This window comes from Orbicella faveolata, unplaced genomic scaffold (assembly GCF_042242905.1).
Source record: "Orbicella faveolata isolate gen_17 unplaced genomic scaffold, um_ofav_v1 contig_1, whole genome shotgun sequence".
Classification (NCBI taxonomy): Eukaryota; Metazoa; Cnidaria; class Anthozoa; order Scleractinia; family Merulinidae; genus Orbicella; species Orbicella faveolata.
In genome coordinates, this window is record NW_028301536.1 from 36,210,001 (window position 1) to 36,230,712 (window position 20,712).

General features: G+C 41.4%; 1 protein-coding gene across 3 annotated transcripts in view; it reads right to left on the reverse strand.

Moving 5' to 3' along the window:
- The window catches only part of LOC110065529 (uncharacterized), a 33,543-nt gene that overhangs the window by 1,708 nt on the left and 11,123 nt on the right, over nucleotides 1–20,712 (reverse strand). For all 3 annotated transcript variants that reach the window (XM_020772682.2, XM_020772683.2, XM_020772681.2), the window contains 8 exons: nucleotides 14,879–20,484; nucleotides 14,248–14,458; nucleotides 6,645–12,185; nucleotides 4,715–4,956; nucleotides 3,027–3,809; nucleotides 2,121–2,188; nucleotides 1,203–1,251; nucleotides 504–582 (listed from right to left, as the gene is read on the reverse strand). In XM_020772682.2, the coding sequence (XP_020628341.2) occupies nucleotides 504–582; nucleotides 1,203–1,251; nucleotides 2,121–2,188; nucleotides 3,027–3,809; nucleotides 4,715–4,956; nucleotides 6,645–12,185; nucleotides 14,248–14,458; nucleotides 14,879–20,484 (12,579 nt within the window). The remainder of the gene's footprint in view (nucleotides 1–503; nucleotides 583–1,202; nucleotides 1,252–2,120; nucleotides 2,189–3,026; nucleotides 3,810–4,714; nucleotides 4,957–6,644; nucleotides 12,186–14,247; nucleotides 14,459–14,878; nucleotides 20,485–20,712) is intronic.

The window sequence follows — 20,712 nt, forward strand, 5'->3', positions numbered from 1 at the left end:
TACCACCAACTTCAAGAGGCTGACATCTACCTCGGAGCAAGATTTGAAGACGCTAAGGAATGTTCTCAAAGTCAGACACCTCGTTTCTTGACAAAAACAGCACATAGCCATTGACAGGAAACCATAAATGGTTAATGGGATATTATTCTCACTTTCCTCGCCATCAAAATTCATGGCGAGGATATCGATGGAAGTAAACAATTTACTTTCGTCAACATTATCGCCATCGTTAGTACAATAAAGACACATGCGACTGCTCAAGATTTCATGTTCAGCTGAGATATCTAGTAATCCCCTTGTTCCGAGATGAATCCGTCACGAAATAAAATGCTTTTTGCCATTTAGCTCAAGTGAAAAAACCAAGTAACAGAGAAGTGCAATTGTCAAAACGACCTACGTGAAATAGCCTATCTGAAACAAATAAAATAATGTGCGTGACGGGATTTTTCGAGCTTTAATCGTATCATAAGAGCGACGTTTTCAATACCTGGATTGATACTTACTGACTTGTGGTGAAGAATAATGATATTTGGTGGGAAATTCTTTGGAAGGGCTTCCAACCTCCTCGATTTGCAAGGAAACCTTAAGACAAGAACATATTCATCGGAAATAAGCAAGTACCGTTCATACTCTCTTGGACTTCAAGGAATCTTAAGGTGCTAGGGCACACTGAGTACATACATCAGCGAGAGAAAATAATATTACGGAACTTAATTTAAGCCCTGGATAATAACTTGATACAATTACCGCAGTGGAACCGAGAGTTTTTTTTGCGGGTGAGTATATCACACCTGTAGCGCTTCTCTCTTCAGAACATGGTGAAGTATTAGGGCGGCAGGGACATTTAGGGTAGGCTAGCCCCCTCCCCCCCGCCTCGCCCAGGGGCAAGAATACTCTTAGCCGCTTCATGAAACGCAAACCGAGACAATAATTACGATCAATAAACGCCAAAGAATACAAAGAGATGGTACAGGAGTACAAATATCCAAAATTGTATAAACAAGATCAAAACGGCTTGCAATAATCATAACGTCAGGGATTGTGTATGACGACGTTTTCTTTGGTTCCAATTCATTGAAGGGAGCAATAGGATTAAGGAAACAGAACGTTGCAACTGTCAATATCTTTTCACGATCCCGGACACGTAGTAAGATCAACAAAAAGAAATTATCAGAAGAAAACTAGAAAATAACGCTCCATACTTCTCCTTCACGGCATTTAGCCTCGTAAAGCTCCTCCATCTCTTGCAACCTGAAAAGGGAAAAACACAGAACTAAACAAAAGTTCCGGCCATTATAAACTACAGTCAAACCTGTATATAACACCCCTGTATTAAGCGGCCACCCTCTGTTAAGCGGCCAGTTTTCAAAGTCCCGATTTTTCGCTCATACAAACGCTGTATTTGTTACCTGTATTAGGCAGCCACTTCTATTAAGCGGCCGCGGCCACCCTGTAGCAGTCCTGTTTGGGCTTTGTTATTTTTACCTGTATTAAGCGGCCATCCTTGAATGGAAACTAAGCCACGTGCCATTTTATGTGGTATTTTATCGTTTAAAATGCGATCCATCATGACTATTTAACAATTAACCTCATGGGCTATTGACCTAGAATGGTCCCGAGGGTGACCGCCCTTGAGGGCGAAGGGTCTAATTGTTTTAGTATCACCCAACTAGTCGGACAGAAAAGGCAATAATAAAGTTAGCAAATGCAAGTTGAAGAAATGTTTATTTGGGAGTAAAACGAAAGAAAGCGTCACGCTCGATTGCGGCAATTTCGCTACTCGAGGACTATTACTAATAGTCCTCTGGTAGCGTGGCCAATCAAAATGCAGGATTTTCATTAGCCCACTAGTTGGGTGATACTAAAAAGAAATAACATGGACAAAGCTACTGTACGCTGATAATCCGCCGTTTAGTACCGTTAACGCTTTCCAGATGTCCGCTATGTGCTGCAGTACAGTACCATATCGTTAGACCACGCCCAGTGAGTATTTTTAATGATCCTGTATTAAGCGGCCAGTTCCTCAAGTCCCGAGGGTGGTCGTTATATACAGGTTCGACTGTATCTCTATGATGCACACCCGCTATGAAAGACGGAAAGAATAAGAAATAGTCTCGTACCTGTATCTAAGTTGTTCAATAGTCTCCAACGAATCGTCCTCGCTGACAGGCATATCAATAGCCACACTCTGAAGATATAGTCAACTATCATCAATATTCATGTATTTTTTTTCAGTACTTGTGGCAGCAAGGAGGAAAACCTAGAAATTCCTCGGGGATGAATGTCTCCCTTGTTCCCTCGTGGATTCTTAGACAATGATTGGAAGACTGGTGTTATCATAGCTGTTATGCCTCTGGCAACTGTTCGACCCAGTGTTTGGACATTCCGTCAAAGTACTGATTCAAATTGCTAGTTTGCATGCTTTTTTTTTTTTTCTTTACATATATTAAAATTTGATCTCAAGCTCAACAGTGTTATCCTAAAACCACAAGTAAACGAAATCCAATTATGAGCATAGACGTAAGTGAACAACTCCCAACCTCACGGTTACATCTGTGAATAGCGCTATCAAGTAAATTTGGGTCGTGAATCGGGAGTTGAAAAGTTATAGACCGTGATTTCTCTCCATCACCGCTTTCGTTTATCCAAAGTTAATAGAGGGGACTGGTTATGAAGCCCGGCAAGCATCAAAGGAGCAAACAAAGATGCTAAGATTTATGTTGGAGGGTCCACGACCGTGCACAATCTTTTTTTTTGCGCTCATACACTATGTATGAATTACGTAACCAACACGTTTCTATTGGCTAGTTCCTCAGCACGGAGTAAACAACTTTTGTTTTGTGCACGGTCAAGGCCAAAAAAGCGAACAAAAACATACAACAAAGAACTTTGTCGCGTTTCATAACCATTGCCGTCTATTAACTATGATTTATCTCAAGTTTCAAGCTTCTTTGTCGACAGTCCCTAACTAAGAAAACAGACTTCTCTCTGCATTTCACAATATTAACTATACTTGTACGACTTACCTGGTTCCCTTGTTCCCCGAGCCGTCTGAACGCCTCGTCTCGTTCCGTTCTTGCAGCATCAAGATCGTTTCGCCAGCCTTTACCAATATGTTCAAACTGAATTTTCGCTTTTGTCAGAGCAGACTGCTTCTCAATTAAGGACTGCTGAAGGTCCCTGTTCTGATTAAGAGTTTCTTCAAGTTTCTGTGTGAGATTTTCCTTCTCAAGAAGTGACTTCTCCAATTCTCCTCTCAGAGACTCGGTCACTTCGTGAAACTTATTGTACAATTTGTCTTTTTCCATCCTGCAGTCCTGGCACTCCTTTCTCAGCCACTTAACTTCGTTCTTTAACTTACTCACAACGTCATCCCCGTCTACTTGATCCTCTTCAGAACGTATCAGTTTTTCTTTGGTCACGTCTGAGCTTTCTCTGAGTTTTGCCACTAAAGAATCTTTGTCTTTCACAAGACTCTCAACTTCTACTCGTTGATTGTGAATGAACCTTTCCTTTTCGAGATTTTGCTCCCTGCTCTGCTCGAGATCAAGCTTAAAGGAAGCCAAGATTTGATCATAGTCTTTTTTCAGTTTTAATCGCAGATTTTCTTTCTCTTTCATCGTCATATATAAGTCTTGTCGAAGTTTGTTGTTACCAGTCTCCAGCAGTTCATAGTTGGCTTGAAGTTCTTCATATAGTTTCTCCTCATCAGATTTATTCCGCACACCAGTCCTGAACTGACTGAGCTCTTCGTTCAATTTGTCTATGATTTGACGCTTTTCGGCAAGTTCGCCTTCTAGCTGTTCCTTCTGTAACCAAAACAAAGAAGAAGAAGAAAAAAAAAGATGAAACACTTCACAACCTCAGCTCTTTGTCACATGGAACGAAGATAATGTACGACAGGGTGTAAAGAAAAAGATTTTCCAGGTTGCCCTTTATATTAACAACAAGGTAGAGGCAGCGCAAGTGCTAACCCAGTGCCCTTTTAAATGTCCTAACTTCAACTGCCAAGTAAAAGGTAAAACAAATATATAATAATTTGCCCCCTGAGAATCCTATAATAGCTCTTTGGAACAATGAAATTCAAAATGGCCGCCGTATTGGTGAAAAGGTATATTGCGCTTGGGGATAGAGTGACAGATAAAGTCCGCTGAACCAACTGGAAAATTCAGCAGCCCCAGGTTATCAGACAAGATTTTCATCGCAATCCTAATATAAACATGCACACAATGAATTGTTCTAGTTATTTTATCCTTATGGACTGCATCTAGTGTCTTCAGCATTTATAAGAAAAATTCAATTAAATACATCAAGAAAATTTACATTTGAAGATCAAGACCTTCAAAGTCAAAATCTGCCTGGCTGACTTTATATTTTAAAACAATTAGATTATGAGCTCGAGATTTCTATCGCGTTTCTATCGCGCGATAGAAATCTCGAGCGAATAATCTTATTGTTTTAGTACAAATCTACTAGCCGTTCAAAACTTAATCTAAATCCTATTCACAGACAATTCGAAAACGCCAAGAAGCGGCCGTCATTTTGTTAACAAGGGCACACTGCTATGCTACTCACTATCTATCACAGAAAAGATAGTGAGTAGCGTAGCCAATCAGAGAACGGCATTCGTGATAGAACGCTAGTAGATTTATACTAATAGTAAGTAGATCAAGGGTTAAAATTCTGATCGAAGATGGTAAACTAACGCACAAACCTGTCGAGCATAATCCTCCTTTACGGAAGCGAGCTGTTCTTCAAGCTTCTCATATTCTGTGGCTTTCTCCATTAAGGCAGCATCGAAATGAGCTTGCAAGTCCCGTCTAGTTTCTTCACCTTCTGCTACAATTCGGTCTATCTCACTGCTAAACTTCTCGGCCGAATTAGCATGTTCTGCTGTTAACCTCTCGACTTCCAGCTGTAATTCCTGAAGTTGTTGTCCTTTTTCTTCCAAGTCCTCTGCAGATTATACAAATATAGTGTTACTTAAGTTGCACTCAGTTCAAACAAGTAGACACGTTCTTTGCCGGCAGGCGGCAAAAACTAACAATTCTACCGCTTAAGATGGAAATTAAGGCAATGGCAAAAAAACCGCTACTGAGACATGTAACCATAGGAGGCAATTTTCTTTAAACATCTGGGGCACCCGTTGACGTGCAACTGAATTGACATGATTAAAAATCATGTGGTTTAGAATGGATATACGATCACGTGGCCGTTTCCTTTCCTGTGGCTAAGTTTATTTAAAGATGGAATGTTCGTATCAAGAAAACCGGCTCAACATTGATAACAATAGGCATTGTTAGAATGGTTTTCAATTCAGTGTCGTAAAACCAAAACCAAAGTAATTACTCTAGCCAATCACAAAGGACATAGACAATACAGTGAACCAATCAAAACTCGAAGTAATCACAGGTAGCTGACGCAGAGCGCGCGAAAATGCATGCGAACGCGTCACAATTGGTTTTTGTTGTACTTCTGATTGGATGAAAAAGTGGCGCGAGTTTTTTAAGCCCATCGTGTGGTATAGAAAGTGCAAAATCAATCACTTTTCGACACTCAAATGAAAACCACTCTATAAGACCTAAAATTGGTCTTATCTGGCCATTTTGAAACAATGGCAGTATGAGCTTCTAAATTGCCCGCGGGAGTTTTTAAAATGTCCGATTACCATACGAGCGCGAAATTTAAACGATCAGAGAGACTGAATGGAAGACAAATTCTCCCGAAGGGAGATGGTACTGGTTTAACCCTGTCGGTGCAAATAGTTGCGGTGGGATGGCGGTTGTACACATGTATTTAAAAGTGAAAGTAAAAGCTGCCGACAAGTAAGGCATGGTTTTGCTTTAAAATTGCTCTAACCTGGTAAACTCACCACGCGTGGGAGTGAAAGTGAAGTTCGCATCTGGCTAGATTGCGAACAGGCTCTCTTTTGCTCTTAAACCCATAAGATCAGTGTGGATGAACGCGAAAATAGCGAGCGCGATAATCGAGCGGCAAAGCCGCTCGCCTCGCGCTCCCGCCGTTTCCGCGTTCGACCCACGGATTGAAAAGCAGGAGAGACTGCTTTCATTCGAGCATTCGGCCAGAGATTAATAGCTCTTAACAGCGCTTCGAAGCTCTCGCATCTTTCCTCGCCGACCAATTGATGTCCACAGTGATTTCCAGCGGAAATAAATCAGGGAACAAATATCCCACTAATTAAAATTACAGACGCGATGTTCTGCGTAGCGTTTCTCCGCTCTTTAAAAATTTTCGCTTTACTCTCAACGTATTTTTTGTGAATCACGACTCCACCGTTCTAGATTTGTTTACCAAAATTGAGTTCATTCAAGTGCAGCTTAATTGTTGTGCCGAAAGTTTTCCGAACGGCGTCGATTTTGGCTTGGCTTCGGACGAAGTCCCTCAGGGCTACCAAGAACAAAAGGCTATTCATTTTCGCTCACAGTGAGATGTTGAGCCGGAACAATAGACCATTTCTTGATACGTTTACACACACGATTTTAGTTTCGCCACCTGTAAAATAGCTATCACTTTACATTTTAAGATTAAATTAACTGTGGCGCTATCGAAACTCAAGTCCTTGCTGCTGACAACGCCAAATTCCTAGACTCATTAAACCAGAGCCTTGAAGGCATTAAATTTACCTTCTCTATCTTGCACAACTTCATCAAGACCCATGACCCTCTCTTCTAGCTCTTCTTTTTCGTCGGTGAGGTGTTGTAAGATTTCCTGCAATTTCTCAATGTCTCTGTCTTTGCCTGACAAGGAGAGGGATTCCATTTCCTCTGTACCAACGCAAACATCTTTACGTTCCACTTCTGACGATGTCGAGGACTGGTCAAGTCGTTTAAGCTTCACTTGAAACTCGTAAGCAATCTCATCAGCAGTTGCTTTGCCCTGTAAAGCCCGCTGTAAGTCCTCACTGAGTCCAGACACGATGTGGTCAAAGTCGGTTCTAAGTTTATCTATGTCCTCTTTCCCTTGCTCTAGTGTGTGTACCCGTGATTTCAATTGCTCCACTTCAGTATGAGCTAAGAGTAGAGCCTCCTCCAGATTGTTTACGTGGTTTTGTTGTTCGGATATGACACTCTCGTAACTACCTTTCAGACGACTCATTTCTTCCGTGAACAGTTCTCTCTGATTTGACAATTCCACGTGTAGCTGTGCAATCTGTTGGTCTTTGCTATCAAGTAATGGCTGCTCGCTTTGAAGTAGCTGTTCTGTCTGTAGCTTTTCCTGTTGCAGTTCCCTCTCAGCTTTTACCTTCTGCAGCTGCAGCTGTTCCAGGAGCGCTTTCAGATTCTGGTTTTCTTCTCTGTTTTCGACAAGCTTCTGAATGACTTCATCCTTTTCCTCACTCAGATATTGCAGGTGCTCCCCAAGGCTAGATATCTCAGCATCTCTCTCTAAAAGAACCTTTTCGAACTGCTCCACCAGGCTGCTGCTTTCTTCCTTCTCCGCGAGTAACGTCTGTATTTGTTCCTTGAGTTCGTTGAGGATTCTTTCCTTTTCTCTGACGAAAGCATCTAACTCAATTCTTAACTCCTGCACTGCCTTTTCACTTTCTAATTTCTCTTGCCGCACTTTGTTCAGCTCGGCCACGATCTCCTCCTTGCTACTTTCTTGGCCAGCTTCTGATTTCGCATCTCTTGTCTTCCTCATCAGTGTCCTCAACTTTGCCTTCAAACGTTCGTTGACTGACTTGACCTTCTCTAATTCAGATTGCGCATTGGACAGGTCATCTATGACTTTCTCAATATTTTCACTGTCAGAGAACATGGACTGTACAGGTGGCGACTCCAAGAGAGCTTCATTATCATACACAGCAGCCTGAATTCCCTCATTCTCTGGAGACTGAATAAGAACCTCCGAAATCATCTTTTCCCGATCACCTTCTTTCTCGTCCTTTCTGATTTTGTTGCTTGGCTCTTCTCGTTCTTCAAGGAGTCTATTTCTCTCCTCTAAATTTATCTTTTCCCTGTTAAGGGATTCTAAAACGTCCCTTAAGTTATCGACTTCGTTCTGGGTTGCCTGGAGTTTTTCCGAGACGTCCTCTTTACCCTCCAAGTCCGCCGTATCAACTGCTACGTCGCTGAACCTTGTTTCAACCTTGTCTGATACTTTCTCCAAGCGTTTCAGTTGCACTTGAAATTCATGTGCAATTTGATCAGCGGCCGCTTTACCTTCGAGAGCATGTTGAAGATCCTCGCGGAGTCCCCCGACGATATGATCAAAGTTCATCTTAAGCTTGGCTATATCTTCTTTTTCCTTTTTCAACTCTCGTAATTGGCCCTTAAACTGCTCCACCTCTTTGTTGGCAGACAAAAGTTCCCGTTCCAATTGATCGGCGTGGCTTTGGATTTCAAATATCACCCCTTTATGCTGGACTGCTGTAGCGTCTAATTCTGTTTTGTAATCATCTGTCAAGTCCTCTAGCTGATTCTGGAGATTGGAAATCGTACTTTCTCTCTTGAAAACATCATCCGAAAGACCCTCCATCTCCTGTTTCAATCGACGACACTCCCTTTCGATCTCGGTCTTTTGCAAAACGAGTTCTTGCTCCTGAACATGCAGATTAGTATTTTCTTCCCTCAGCTCTTGAACGATCTTCCAAGCTTCATCGTTTTCACTTTGAAGGTCTCGGACATCGTCCCTCATCTCTTGCAGCTCGTTATCTTTCTGGACAATCTGCTGTTCACAATGTTCGACAAGACTATTGCTGTTCTCTTTCTCTGTCACCAACTGGTCGATCTTACTTTTTAACTCGTTCACGATGCTCTCCTTTTGTCGAACAAATGCATCTAGCTCCACTCGCAGTTGCTGGCAGGCCTTTTCACTGTCAAGTTTCCCTTGACGAACCTGTTGAAGTTCCGCCTGTAACTCGTCACCCACACTGCTGTCTTCATCTCCCGAGTTGGATTTAACTCTCTTCTTTTTGACGACGGCTCTCAACTTCGCCTTTAACTTGTCATTAAGTGCTTTGATCCTCTGCATCTCATTCTTCATATTTTCAAGTTCTACTTCGGTTTCACTGGCTGGCGTCGCTGTAACCGGGTTATCCACAGAGGACTGTAAAATAACTTCTTCCACTACCTTTCCCACGTCACCTCTCTCAGCATACTTCAAGTCAACCTCAAGACTAGAAATGGGCTGTTTGTTACTTTTCTCTTCAAGCGAAAGTTCCAGATCTTTCACTTTATCTTGTAAGTCATCTCGTTCTTTTAACACAACTTCAAGGGCAGATTTCAAGTCGATCACCTCGCGCTGTGTTGCTTCAAGCATTTCTGTAACCTTGTTTTCTTCAAGCAAACGATTACCATCGGCTCCCATCGAAAATGCCCCTGGCGTTGACTTTTTCAAGTCCGCGAGCTGAACTTGAAACTCATGAGCTAATTCATCTGCTGCTGCTTTGCCATCTAGTGCTTGCTGAAGGTCCTCACGCAAACCTGACATGATGTGGTCAAAGTTGTTTTGTAGCTTGTTAATATCCTGCTTTTCCTGAGTTGCGACTTGAAGCTGGGCATTTAATTCATCGATCTGTGAAGTTGCCCGTACTAGCTCCGCTTCCAGTCCTTCCTCTTCTTGCAGCCGTTTTCCAAGCTCCATTTGAACCTCTTGTAGCTGGTTCTTAATTTCACTGTTGCGTGCATCAAGCACTTGGATACGATCTTGTAACGTTCTCTCATTGCTTTGCAACTGTAAAATACTCTCATCCGTTTTTCTCTGTTTTTCCTCCATGAGAATTTCAAGATCGCTAATTTTACGGTCCTTCTCTTCAATAACTGGGTAAGAGTCTTGTTTAACTTGTTCTAGTTCAGATCTTGTTTTCAGTAGCTCAGTTTGGATGAAATCTTTCTGCTCAGCAACCATTTCAATATTTTTTTGCAGCTCTGTATTATCCTTCCTTAGTTCCGCGTTTGATTCATCCACTTCCCTTTCTTTCTCAGCCAACACTTCTTTTATGCCCTGAATTACTCGTTCATACTCCTCTTTAGTGTTCTCTAACTGATGCTCTAATTCAGAGTATTCTTGGTTTCTCTCATTAATAAGTGACTGGTTCGTTTTTTGGAGGGCTTCCAAGGCAGTCTTTGCATCATCGGCATCTTGAGCCACGGACTGTAACTGGGAATTTATTGCTGTTAGTTCTTCTGCGGCTTTCTTTAGTTCCGCGTTTTCTGAACTCAAAGACTGAATTTGCTCGGTTAAATCACGGACACTGGAATCCTTGTCTAAGAGTTGTTTTTCGTGCTCTCCAACCACTCTGATAGCATCCTCATTTTCCTGTGACACTTGCTGTATTTTGGATTTAAGAGCTGCCACAATCATTTCTTTTTCTTTGACGAAATTATCAAGTTCTTCACGAAGCTCTTGCACCTTCCTGTCGCTATCCAGTTTTGCTGCTCGAGATCTTTCGAGTTCTGCTCTCGTTTCACTAGATGTTTCTTCTTCTCTTGAATCGGATTTTGTTCTTTTTTTCCTTAACGCTGCCTTGAGCTCGCTACTCAGGGTTTCATTGAGTTCAGAGGCCTTCTTCAGCTCACTTTGCAACCAGAGAACATCGTTTGGCATGCCAGTCAACTCTACCCCCTTATCGCCTCCTCCGTCTTTATCATCTTTCCCAGCCTGTTCAACGTCGGCTTTGTCAGCATCATCTCCTTTTCCTTCATGTTTAAGCATTTCTAAACTCTTCTGAAGCTCCTCCTTTTCCTTCTTCACAGTTTCCAGAGTTTCCTTCAACAATTCAACTTCTTCCTGGGTAGCCTTAAGCTGAACATCTACTTCTGTTTTGTCCACTTCTGTGGTACCAACTGCCACTTCTTCCAGCTGGACACTACTCTGTTCCACTGACTTCTCGTTTCTCTTCAGCTGGACACGGAATTCGTGAGCAATTTGATCAGCAGCTGCTTTTTCATCAAGCGCCTGCTGTAGATCTTCACGAAGACCTGACACAATATGATCAAAGTCGACTTTGAGCTTGTTGAGTTCTCCTAACGACTGCTGGGCCTCGTGAAGCTGCTTTGTAAGTTGACCGATTTCCATCTTAGCACTGGCAAGGTCGCGTTGAAAGTTTTCAACTTCTGCCTCTTTGTTACCAAGCACTTGTTCATACCCATCTTTACACGTCTCTAGTTCCTGCACATAATCGAGCTTTTCTTGTTCGAGAGTTTTCTCAAGTTGTTCAATGCTATCATCTTTGTCTTTGCAAAGGAGTTGATAGCGATTTTTGAGGTCTTGTATCTCATCATCTCTCTGTGATAAAAGCTTCTCATACTTTTCGAGAAGACTTTCATTACTCGCCTTTTCATCTAAAAGCTGCTGGGCCTTGATTTTCAGATCTCCAATGACGCCATCTTTGTGACGAACGATTCCATCCAATTCTTCCCGCATCTCATAGGCTGACTTTTCCAAGTTCAGCTTCTCTTGACGAACTTTTTCAATATCTGCCATTAGCTCCTTGGAATCATGTTCACTAACGGACTCAGATTTCACCTTTTCCCTTTTGATCTGTACTCTCAGTTTTGCTTTGAGTTTCTCATTTACAGCTTTGACTTTGGAGAGTTCTGCATGGATCTCGGACATCTCAGTTCTGACCTTTTCAAGCTCTTCATTAGCGTCAGGATCCTGAGGAGATGGTACAGATGAAGGATCGAGATGTAGAGGAATGGATTCTTCAACCTTAGGAATTGCTTCCTCTTCCACTAACGGAGGAACGTGGTCAACTAGAGCTGGCGTTGAAGATGACAAATTACCAACAGGGACATCAGGAGGTCTCCCCAAAAACGTAGCTGCAGCTTCACCTCTAGAATCAGCTTCAGTTAATGCAACATTTAGCCTTTCAGTTTCGACCTGCAATTCCAGATTCTTTTCTTTCAACTGCACAAGCTCATCTTCAACAGATACAAGGTGATGTTCCAGTTTGACTTTCTCTTGTGTTAGAGCCTCTAGTTCTCCTTGCAGTGTCGCAATATTCAAATCCTTGTCTTTAAGATTTTCGACCGCTTCACTAAGCTGTTGAACTTCATCAAGGAGGAGCTGTTTCTCTTGCTGTTGGTTTGCCTCTTCTTCTTTCATCATTGCTATTTCGTCATCCCGAACTTTGACCTCTTGTTTTAACTGTTCGATAAGCTTGTCGGCTTCCTCTTTTTGGGAATTCATTGCATTCATACTGGACGTAAAGTCAGCTTCTAAAATGAAAACGAAAACAAAACAGGTTAAGAGTTTTAAAAGCAATTAGCAGATAAAGTAAAAGAAAAATCATCAAGTACATGTATAACAAAAACCGCTACTACTGGTTAGTTCGGTTATATGTTATATTCTTTATGTATAAAGACAGACACTGGCAAAGCCTCGAAATTCAGAGAGGTTTATATCTGCAATCAAGGAGACAAAAATGGTGGCAGGAAAGAGTATGAAATAACTACGTAATTTTACCACAAGGTGTTCCTGTTAAGAGTGGACAAACTTTTAATGATCTGGTAAGTTTGATTGATTTTCTAACACTAATGATTTATACTTTACAATGAATTTTGTGTTAACAGTTAAATTCTTCTATTAACTTCGTAAACTTGATTACTCTAAAATTATAATTTACATACATGTACTAAAGAATATAGTTACGTAAAGAATTCTTGATACGATACTCTTGGCATTTGTTTGACTAAAAACAACACAAGCAAAGAAGCACACGATGCATAGAAATGAACGACAAATAAAAGCGCGCAGAAACAAAAGCAAAGCAACTTACTTACCTCTTGCTAAAATAGGTTTGTTCTCTAGCAAACCTTTTAACTTCAACATGCTATTTATCGAGTGACTTGGACAATCTACAGCAACTGATCAACAAACTGATGGCCAACAAAGTGATACAGACAAAACAGCGATGGCGTATTAAATAATCATACAGCGAACTCCGATTGATCTACGAGAACGAAATCTAGCCAGTTGGATCTTACATCTGCATCGCGACCGACGGCTTATTATTAGCGATACACCGAATAAAGGTGCATATTAATTGCAGTTTGGACGTCTGTGATTCTAGTCGTGCAAAACTAAACTGTGACTCAAATAGAATGTAGCAACACTACTGAATCGTACACAACAGCAAGAATACCAGAAACGATAACAATTTACAAAAACGCAATCTGAAAATTGGCGATTGGCGTTGACCACGGAGCAAAGTACAAACTGCCACATTGAGACATTATTATGGCCATTGGAATGCATGGCTGGCAATAGTATAGATGACAATAAACGTAAGAAAACGACAGCCATTTAAGACGTGGCGCATTCAATGAAGTGCGTGTAGGACACATTCCTAACACCAATTGCATGACTAAATTTGAGAACTGCAAGAATAATCAATAGCGAGGAAAGAACGCTTTAGCCTTGTAAAGTGAGACATTGATACATTGCTGTGCTTGTTTAGAGGGTTTCTTCAGAACTCCCCGTAAAGACGTAAAAGCACACGAGGTAGCAAAGTCATTAACCTTAGTGCGATTCCAACCCGTACAGATGTGTGTTGATATTTCGTTTTCTAACGACGGGCCAGGCATTTCATGGTAAATAAAGATTGATACGAAAATGTAAGTGATGACGACTTTTGCACAGAATCTCTTGGAGCCTTAACTGTGAAGGCCGATCTCAAAGAGCTTGGTTTGGTCTGGGCAGAAGCTGAATTTATCGCCAGGGATTGCGAGAAGTGGAAAAGTGATGTCCTGATGGCCTGATGTTCCAGCAGGGATGATGAGGATGAGTTAGAGGGAGTAAGTGTCTCAGTGCCTTAACATGACAAAACTAACGTTATCGCCCAGGCACAATCATAGTTTTATTTTTGGTAACCATGTTTCTGGCTGAACAAAATCAAAGCGAATGAAGAAGAAAATAGGCAGAGATAATCAAAACGTTAACCAAAGGTTTTAGGCAATCTGCTTCCTGATTTATTGATTGATAATTTGATATTTATAATTTCACATCGCAATCTAGTGACCCATGAAGGAGTCTGCTTCCAAATTGCTTGTACCATTAAGCAAATGATATGATCAAACCCAAGTTCGTGCAAGCATAGCGAGTAATCTGAAACCATATTCAGATCCATCTTGGATAAACTAAACTCTCTTGGAATTTTGTTTCAGCAAGCATCAAAATACTGGTTGGATAAATAAAGCAAAAGTCAGATGGACTAAAAACAAAAACAAAAACAAAAATAATACAAAATGGATGATACAAAGGTATCTGACTTCCACCAACCTCGTTCATCAAGTTCTTTCTGTAGTTGCCCTTGCTTCCTTTCTACTTCATTTTTCATGTTCTCTAACTGTCTCGCCAAATTGTTCATCTCGTCTTCTGTGGTATGCAGTTCATGTTCTAACGCTTCTTGCTTTTCCTCTGAGGTTCTGCTGAATTCCTGCGCAGCTTGAAGTTTGTTGTTGACGTTAGTAAGTTCTTCAGCGTGTGCATCCTGATGTAAACAGAGTTGCTTTAAATTAGTAAGAAATCTTACAGGAGATTGAATGGTTTTCTGGTGACCCCCTTTTGCCGAGCTTGGCGATTCGTTGAAACTCTCACAGAGATGATATTGTTTTCGCCGTCTATCCGGTGTATAAATATGACCTTTATAATTTCTAAGCTAAAATCTGGTTTATTTCCCTTGTTGCGACCATACGTGTTGGGTATGTTACTACTCTGACTTTAGAGCAGATGTTGTCCAGAAAAGTATTCTAGAATTCTGTGCCAACATCGGACTATAATTATTTTTCTGCTACAACCCAGTATTTACATGAACGACAGCTTCTTCTCTTATAGAACTTAGTAATGTAAGCAACCCAAGAGTTTGGGTTAAGGTTGCAAGGAAATGTTTAAAAAGGTTTAAAACTATTACCCTCAGTTGCTGGATCTCTGCATCTTTCTCTGTGATAGAGAGCTGTAATTTGGTCATTTCTTCTTTCTTTGCCGCTCGTTCTTCCTTCAGTCTTTTCTTTAGGTTGGCGATTAGTTTGTTCCTATCCCCAATTGACTTGTCAAATTCATCTTGGCCTACACTGGCCTGCAAACGCGAATCCATTTCAACTTTCTCCTGGTCACGCTTTTCTATCTCCAGTTTCAGATTCTGCAATTCTAGTAACGTTTCCTGCCATTTTAGGTCTTTCTGTTCCCCTTCATTCTCTGCATCAATAAGCCTGCTTTTCAGCTCCTCCACGTCTCCATCTTTAGCTCTGGCGTTTTCTCTCACCTGATCCAAAGCCGCCGATAGCTGTTCCGTCGTCTGAGTCTGAAGTTCCAGTTGGGAACCAAGCTCTTGCATTGCTTCTTCCTTCTCCTTCTGGGCATTCGCTAATTTAAGTCTGAACTCAGCCGTGATTTTTTTGTTCAACTCAATCTTCTCTCGTATCTTATCTTTCAACTTAGCAATCACCTCATCCTTGTGACTCTTGGTATCTTCCAACTTCTTGGCAAGTTGTTCCTCGATTTGAGCCTTTTCAAGGTCTTTGACGGTAGAAATTTCTTCCACTTTCTTACTGACGGTTTCTTCCACGTTTTTCCTCACCTCGGCAAGTTCTTTTTCCTTCTGACGTAGCCTGTCTTCCAGCTCATTTGAAGTATCTCCTTGATATTCCACTTTAGGTTTGTTAGCTTCGTCTAGTTCTTGTTTGACTTTGTCCAGTTCCCTTTCTTGTTCCTCGAACTCCTCTTTTAAGTTCTGTAATTCAGATGTGACCCATTCATGTTGTACCATCAATTCATTTAACTTTTCTTTTGTATCTGCAAGCTCGGCCTCAGCTGCAAGTTTTGCATTTCTTGCCTCTTTCACCTCCGATAAAATCTCAGTCACCTCAGCCTCAAAGTTTCCTTTCTCCTGCTCAAGCTGTTGAATTTGATGAACAAGTTGTCTTTCTCGCGATGATAGTTTAGCAATTTCGTCAGCGGATGAACTCAATAAAACTTCTCTGTCTGGTACAGTTTCTGGCACTCGTCCTTCAACAGGGGTTACATTCTCTTTCTGTATTCCCTCAGTACTCGAAAGCTCGTTTGTTAAGGTTTCTAGCTTCTGTTTGGCGTCATAAAGCTCGTTCTTTGTATCCTCCAGCTCTGCAGCACATCGCTCTTGCTCAGCGGTTATGATGGTCAACTTCTGACTAACATCAGAAAGGTCTGATTCCAAAGAAGCCTTTTCAGTCAGGACCTGGCTTAGTTTGGTGGAGGTCTCTTCTAAGTCTGCCTCGATAGTTTCTTTCCCCTGCTTCAGCGCAATGGAAGAATCTTTAACCTCCTCCAACTTTCGAGCCAACTCTTCAGTTTGCGACTTGGCCTCTGATAGCTTTTCTATATCTTCATCACGTTCCTTGTTTAACACCATCAGGTTTTGTTCCTGGTCTTTGCAAAGCTGGTTCAGTTGGATGATGGTATCTTGCAACTCTTTGAGCATTTCTTGCTCCTTCCCAATTACAAGCTCCTTTTCCTCTTTTGCCTGGAGTTGTTCTTCAAGAGTAACTTTAGTTTCAGAAACTTCGTGCTCAAGACTACTGATGCGTTCATCCTTCACGTTCAGTTCTCCCTTTGAATTACTTAATTCGTCTCTTAGTGCATCTAGTTCCCAGTCAGCGGCACTTAATTTGTCTTTTAGGTCAAACAATTCTGATTCTAAAGCTGTCTTCTCGTGGGACACTTGTCTCAGTTCAGAAGCGACATCACTAAGATCTGCTCGTAAACTAGCAGTAGTTTCCTCAGCACGACCCATGGACTTTTCCAATTCATTCTCGTGTGCAGTTTGGTCTTCAAGTCTAGTGTTCGCTACTGACAGGGCTTCTTCGCTTGCTGATAATCTATTGCAAAGTTCCACAGCTTCCTGTTCCTTGAGATTCAGCAACTCCTGATGGTGTTTTAGTTTTTCTTGTAGGTCTATGACCTCTGTTTGTGCTGAGTGGAGTTGATTGTTCAGCGATTCTTCCTTGTGAGATGTAACAAGCTCTTCCTTAACAACTTTCTGCAGTTCAGCAAGTTCATGTTGCAAAGAGCTGAGTTGGCTCTCCTTCATGTCCAACTCAACTTTGGTTCTTTCAATCTCTGATGACAAATTGCCATTTTTCTCTGTAATCTCAGACAATTCGTTCTTTAAAGAATCTCTTTCAGATAAAATATCTCCAAGTTTTACTTGTAGGCCTTCTCTTTCTTGTTCAAAAGCACGTTTTGAGTTGTTAAAAGCGTCTTCATTCTCAAGGAGCTTACTCTGATATTCCTCCACCATTGTCTTGTTCAAGGACAGATTTTCAGACACTTGGAACAACTCTCTCTCTTTGGCCGAAAGCTTTTCGTCTAATTCTTCGTTTTTCTTTAATTCTAACCGTTCTAGTTCTTCCTTAGCTGACTTGTTAATTTCTTCGACAACGCCTTTTAAGTGTTCTATAACCTCTTTAAGATCACTAACTTCTTTCTCTTTGAAATCAAGCTGTCTTTTCAATTCTCCAAGCTCAGTTTTAAACATTTCATTTTCAGACTGAACTTGTGAGATTTCTTTCCTTTCATCCTGAATAGAAGTCTCCATCGACGCCTTCTCTGTTTCAGTTTCATTGATTCGAGAGTTCAGTTCTTCGCGTTCAACTAACATCTGCTGTTTCTCTTGTTCAAGGGAATCTAATTGTCGTCGAAGCTCAATGACTTCTGAATTCAAACATTCCTTTTCATTTCTAGCCATTCGCAAAGCCTCCTCGACTTTCCCAAGCGTGTTTTCCAATTCTCGTATCTCCTCGTTTTTAGCTTGAAGTTGATTCTTGTGCTCGATCAATTGCGCTAAACACGTTTCCATAGCTTCTTTTTCTTCCAAGAAAAGTTCCTTCTCTTTCTTCAGCTCCTCTAATTCCTTTTTACGGTTGTCATTCTCGGCAGACACTGCCTCAAAAGATTTCTTTAAAGCCTGCGCTTTCTTCTTCAAAGCAGCAAACTTACTATCTCTAGCTGCAAGCTGGCTTCGTAGTTCGTCAAGTTGGGCATTTGTCTCATTCAGGCTTGTGTCGAGGTTTTCAACACTAACGCTCTTGTCGTCTAAAGACGTTTGCAGTATAAGAAGTTCTTCCTCTTTGTTGGAAAGATGCAAACGAAGGTCGCCTATTTCTGCACGCAATTCTCCATATTTGGAATCAAAGTCGATGTTTTGTTCATTCAAATTTGCCTTTAAGGAGTTCACTTCGTCGTCTTTCTCGTGGAGTCTCTGTGTTAACTCGTTTACTAAAGAATTTGTCTCAGACCGACGTCCTTCAAGCTGTTCAACGCTAACTTTCTGCTCGGCGAAACTAGCCTGCAGTTGGCTTAGTTCTTCCTCTTTACTCTTAAGTACTTCCAAAAGCCGATTTACTTGGGAAGAGTTTTCAGCATCGCTTGTTCTTGCTTGTTCTAAATGTTCACCTTGCTCGTCTACTATTGCTTGGAACTTGACAATTTCAGCTTCTTTAACCCCAAGCAAATCTTGCAATTCTTTCACTTGCGCTTCCATTTCGTTGTAGCTAACATTCACCTGTTCAAGACTTGAAGTTTTCTTTTCCAAGCTGGACTGTAACATGCCAAGCTCGTCATCCTTGGCTAAGAGTACTTTCTGTAGTTCTGTAACTTGGAAACTTGCTTCTTCAAACATGGCGCTGAGCTGTTCATAACTCGACTTCTGCTCTTCAAGTTTAGTTTTAAGTGTAATCAATTCGTCTTCTTTCTCTTTCATACTTTCGTTAAGTTCTTTGACTTTCAATGTGGCCTCATCGTAACTGGCGTTAACTTCATTTAGGCTAGATACATACTCTTCTATTTCAGCTTGCAGGGAAGTATTCTCTTTCTTCTTGCTTGCGATGGTTTCTTCCAGCCTGGACATTTCAGAACTATATCGAGATTCAAGATGGCTATATCGTGTCGCTTCCTCTTCACAACGGACTCGAAGGGCATCGATTTCACTTTCTTTGGTGGTTAGAGTATTAGTCAATTCTTGTAAATGAACGCTCTGTTCAGTCAATCGAGATGTCAATTCTTCAAAATTTGAACCTTGGTCTTCCATGCTGGTTCGGAGCACATTTAATTCTGTCTCTTTTGCTGCAAGTACATCATGTAGATCTTTTATCTGGGAACTTGCATCTGAGAAACTTGACTTCAAGTCGTCATTCTCCAGACCGAGCGCTTCGAGATCGTTCTTGAGTGACGTAATTTCTTCATCTTTTTTCGCTACATCTTCTTCAAGATCCCTTACCTGGCAATTCGCCATATTCAAACTCGAGCTTAGGTCGTGATAAACTTTCTCCTGCTCTTCCAGGTTGTTTTGGAGAGCTGTTAAATCCTTGTCCTTCCCACTAAGCAACTCTTGTAGTTGATTCACCTTGGCATCAGAGTCTGAAGAACGCAAACTAAGTTCCTTCAGTCTCGCTTCCTTTTCTTCCAAGTCTGCCTGAAGTGTAGCGATCTCTTGATTTTTTTCGATCAAGTAATCTTGCAGGTTCTTCATCTGCTTATCTGACTCGGCCGAGTTTTGGTTCAGTTGTTCATACTGCAAACCTTGCTCTTGTAAAGTGGCTTTCAGCGTTTTCAACTCCACATCCTTTGCAGTGCAATTTCCTTCAAGTTGTCTTGCTGTCGCAGTTGACTCTTCATATCTTGTGCTCAGTTCTTCACAAGCCATTTCCCGTTCTTCTAGCTTTGATTTAAGAACACTGATGTCGTTTTCTTTTACAACGAGTGTTTGTCGTAAGTCTTGAAGCTGGGAGGTTGTTTCTGACAAGGCCTCCTTCATCTGCTGATAAGTAAGGGTGTGCTCTTCCATGGTTTGCTTTAAAGCACTTAGCTCAGAATCCTTTGTCTGTAAAATTTCTTCCAGGCCTTTAACTTGGGAGCTTGACTCGATGAAACTGGTGCTCAAGTGTTCAAAACTACTGTCTTTCTCGTCAAAAGCTGCTCTGAGCTGCACAATTTCGACTTCTTTTTCTTCAACAGCTTCTTGAAGTCTCTGAATCTTTGCAACATACTCGCCATGCGTAGCACGCAATGACTCAAACTCGGAGATCTGTTGGTCTCTGGTATCTTGCAACATTTCCACCTCTGTCTGCTTGTTTGCTAGGAGTACCTGCAATTCATTAACCGTCGAACACACATCCGTGTAACTTCCTTTGAGCTGCTCCAGACTTGACTCTTGCTCACTTAGTTCTTTCTTCAGCCTCTCAACCTCAGTCTCTTTACTGGTCAGTTGTTCTTGAAGCTGCTGCACTTGAGTGCTTGTTTCGCTGAAGCTCGCATTCAACAGCTCAAAACCAGAGCTATTTTCCATCAGTGCCTGCTGCAGATTGCTAATTTCCTTATCCTTGTCTTCACGGATCTTCTCTTGATATTGGCGGCTTTGCTGGAGCTGGAGCTCAAGGGATTCTACAGTAGATCTGCTCTGTTCAATTTCCGCTTTCAGATTTTCCACATTTTCAGACTGTTTTGTGCATTGTTCTTTACTCGCTTCAAGTTGGCTCTGAAGTCCTAAAGGAGGGAAATTTTAGCTTATTAGGATCTGCCCGTTGGCAACCGAACCACCAAATTTGAAATCACAACGCCAAAAGATCGATCGATAAATCAATTGAACAATCAAAAACAGATTTCCAAAACTGAGGGGAAGCTAAATTAGATTCACTCCTGAAGTTCGTGTTCGTAATTAACGTAAACACTGAAATACAGAGCAACACAGGATAATTCCTTCACCCTTAGACA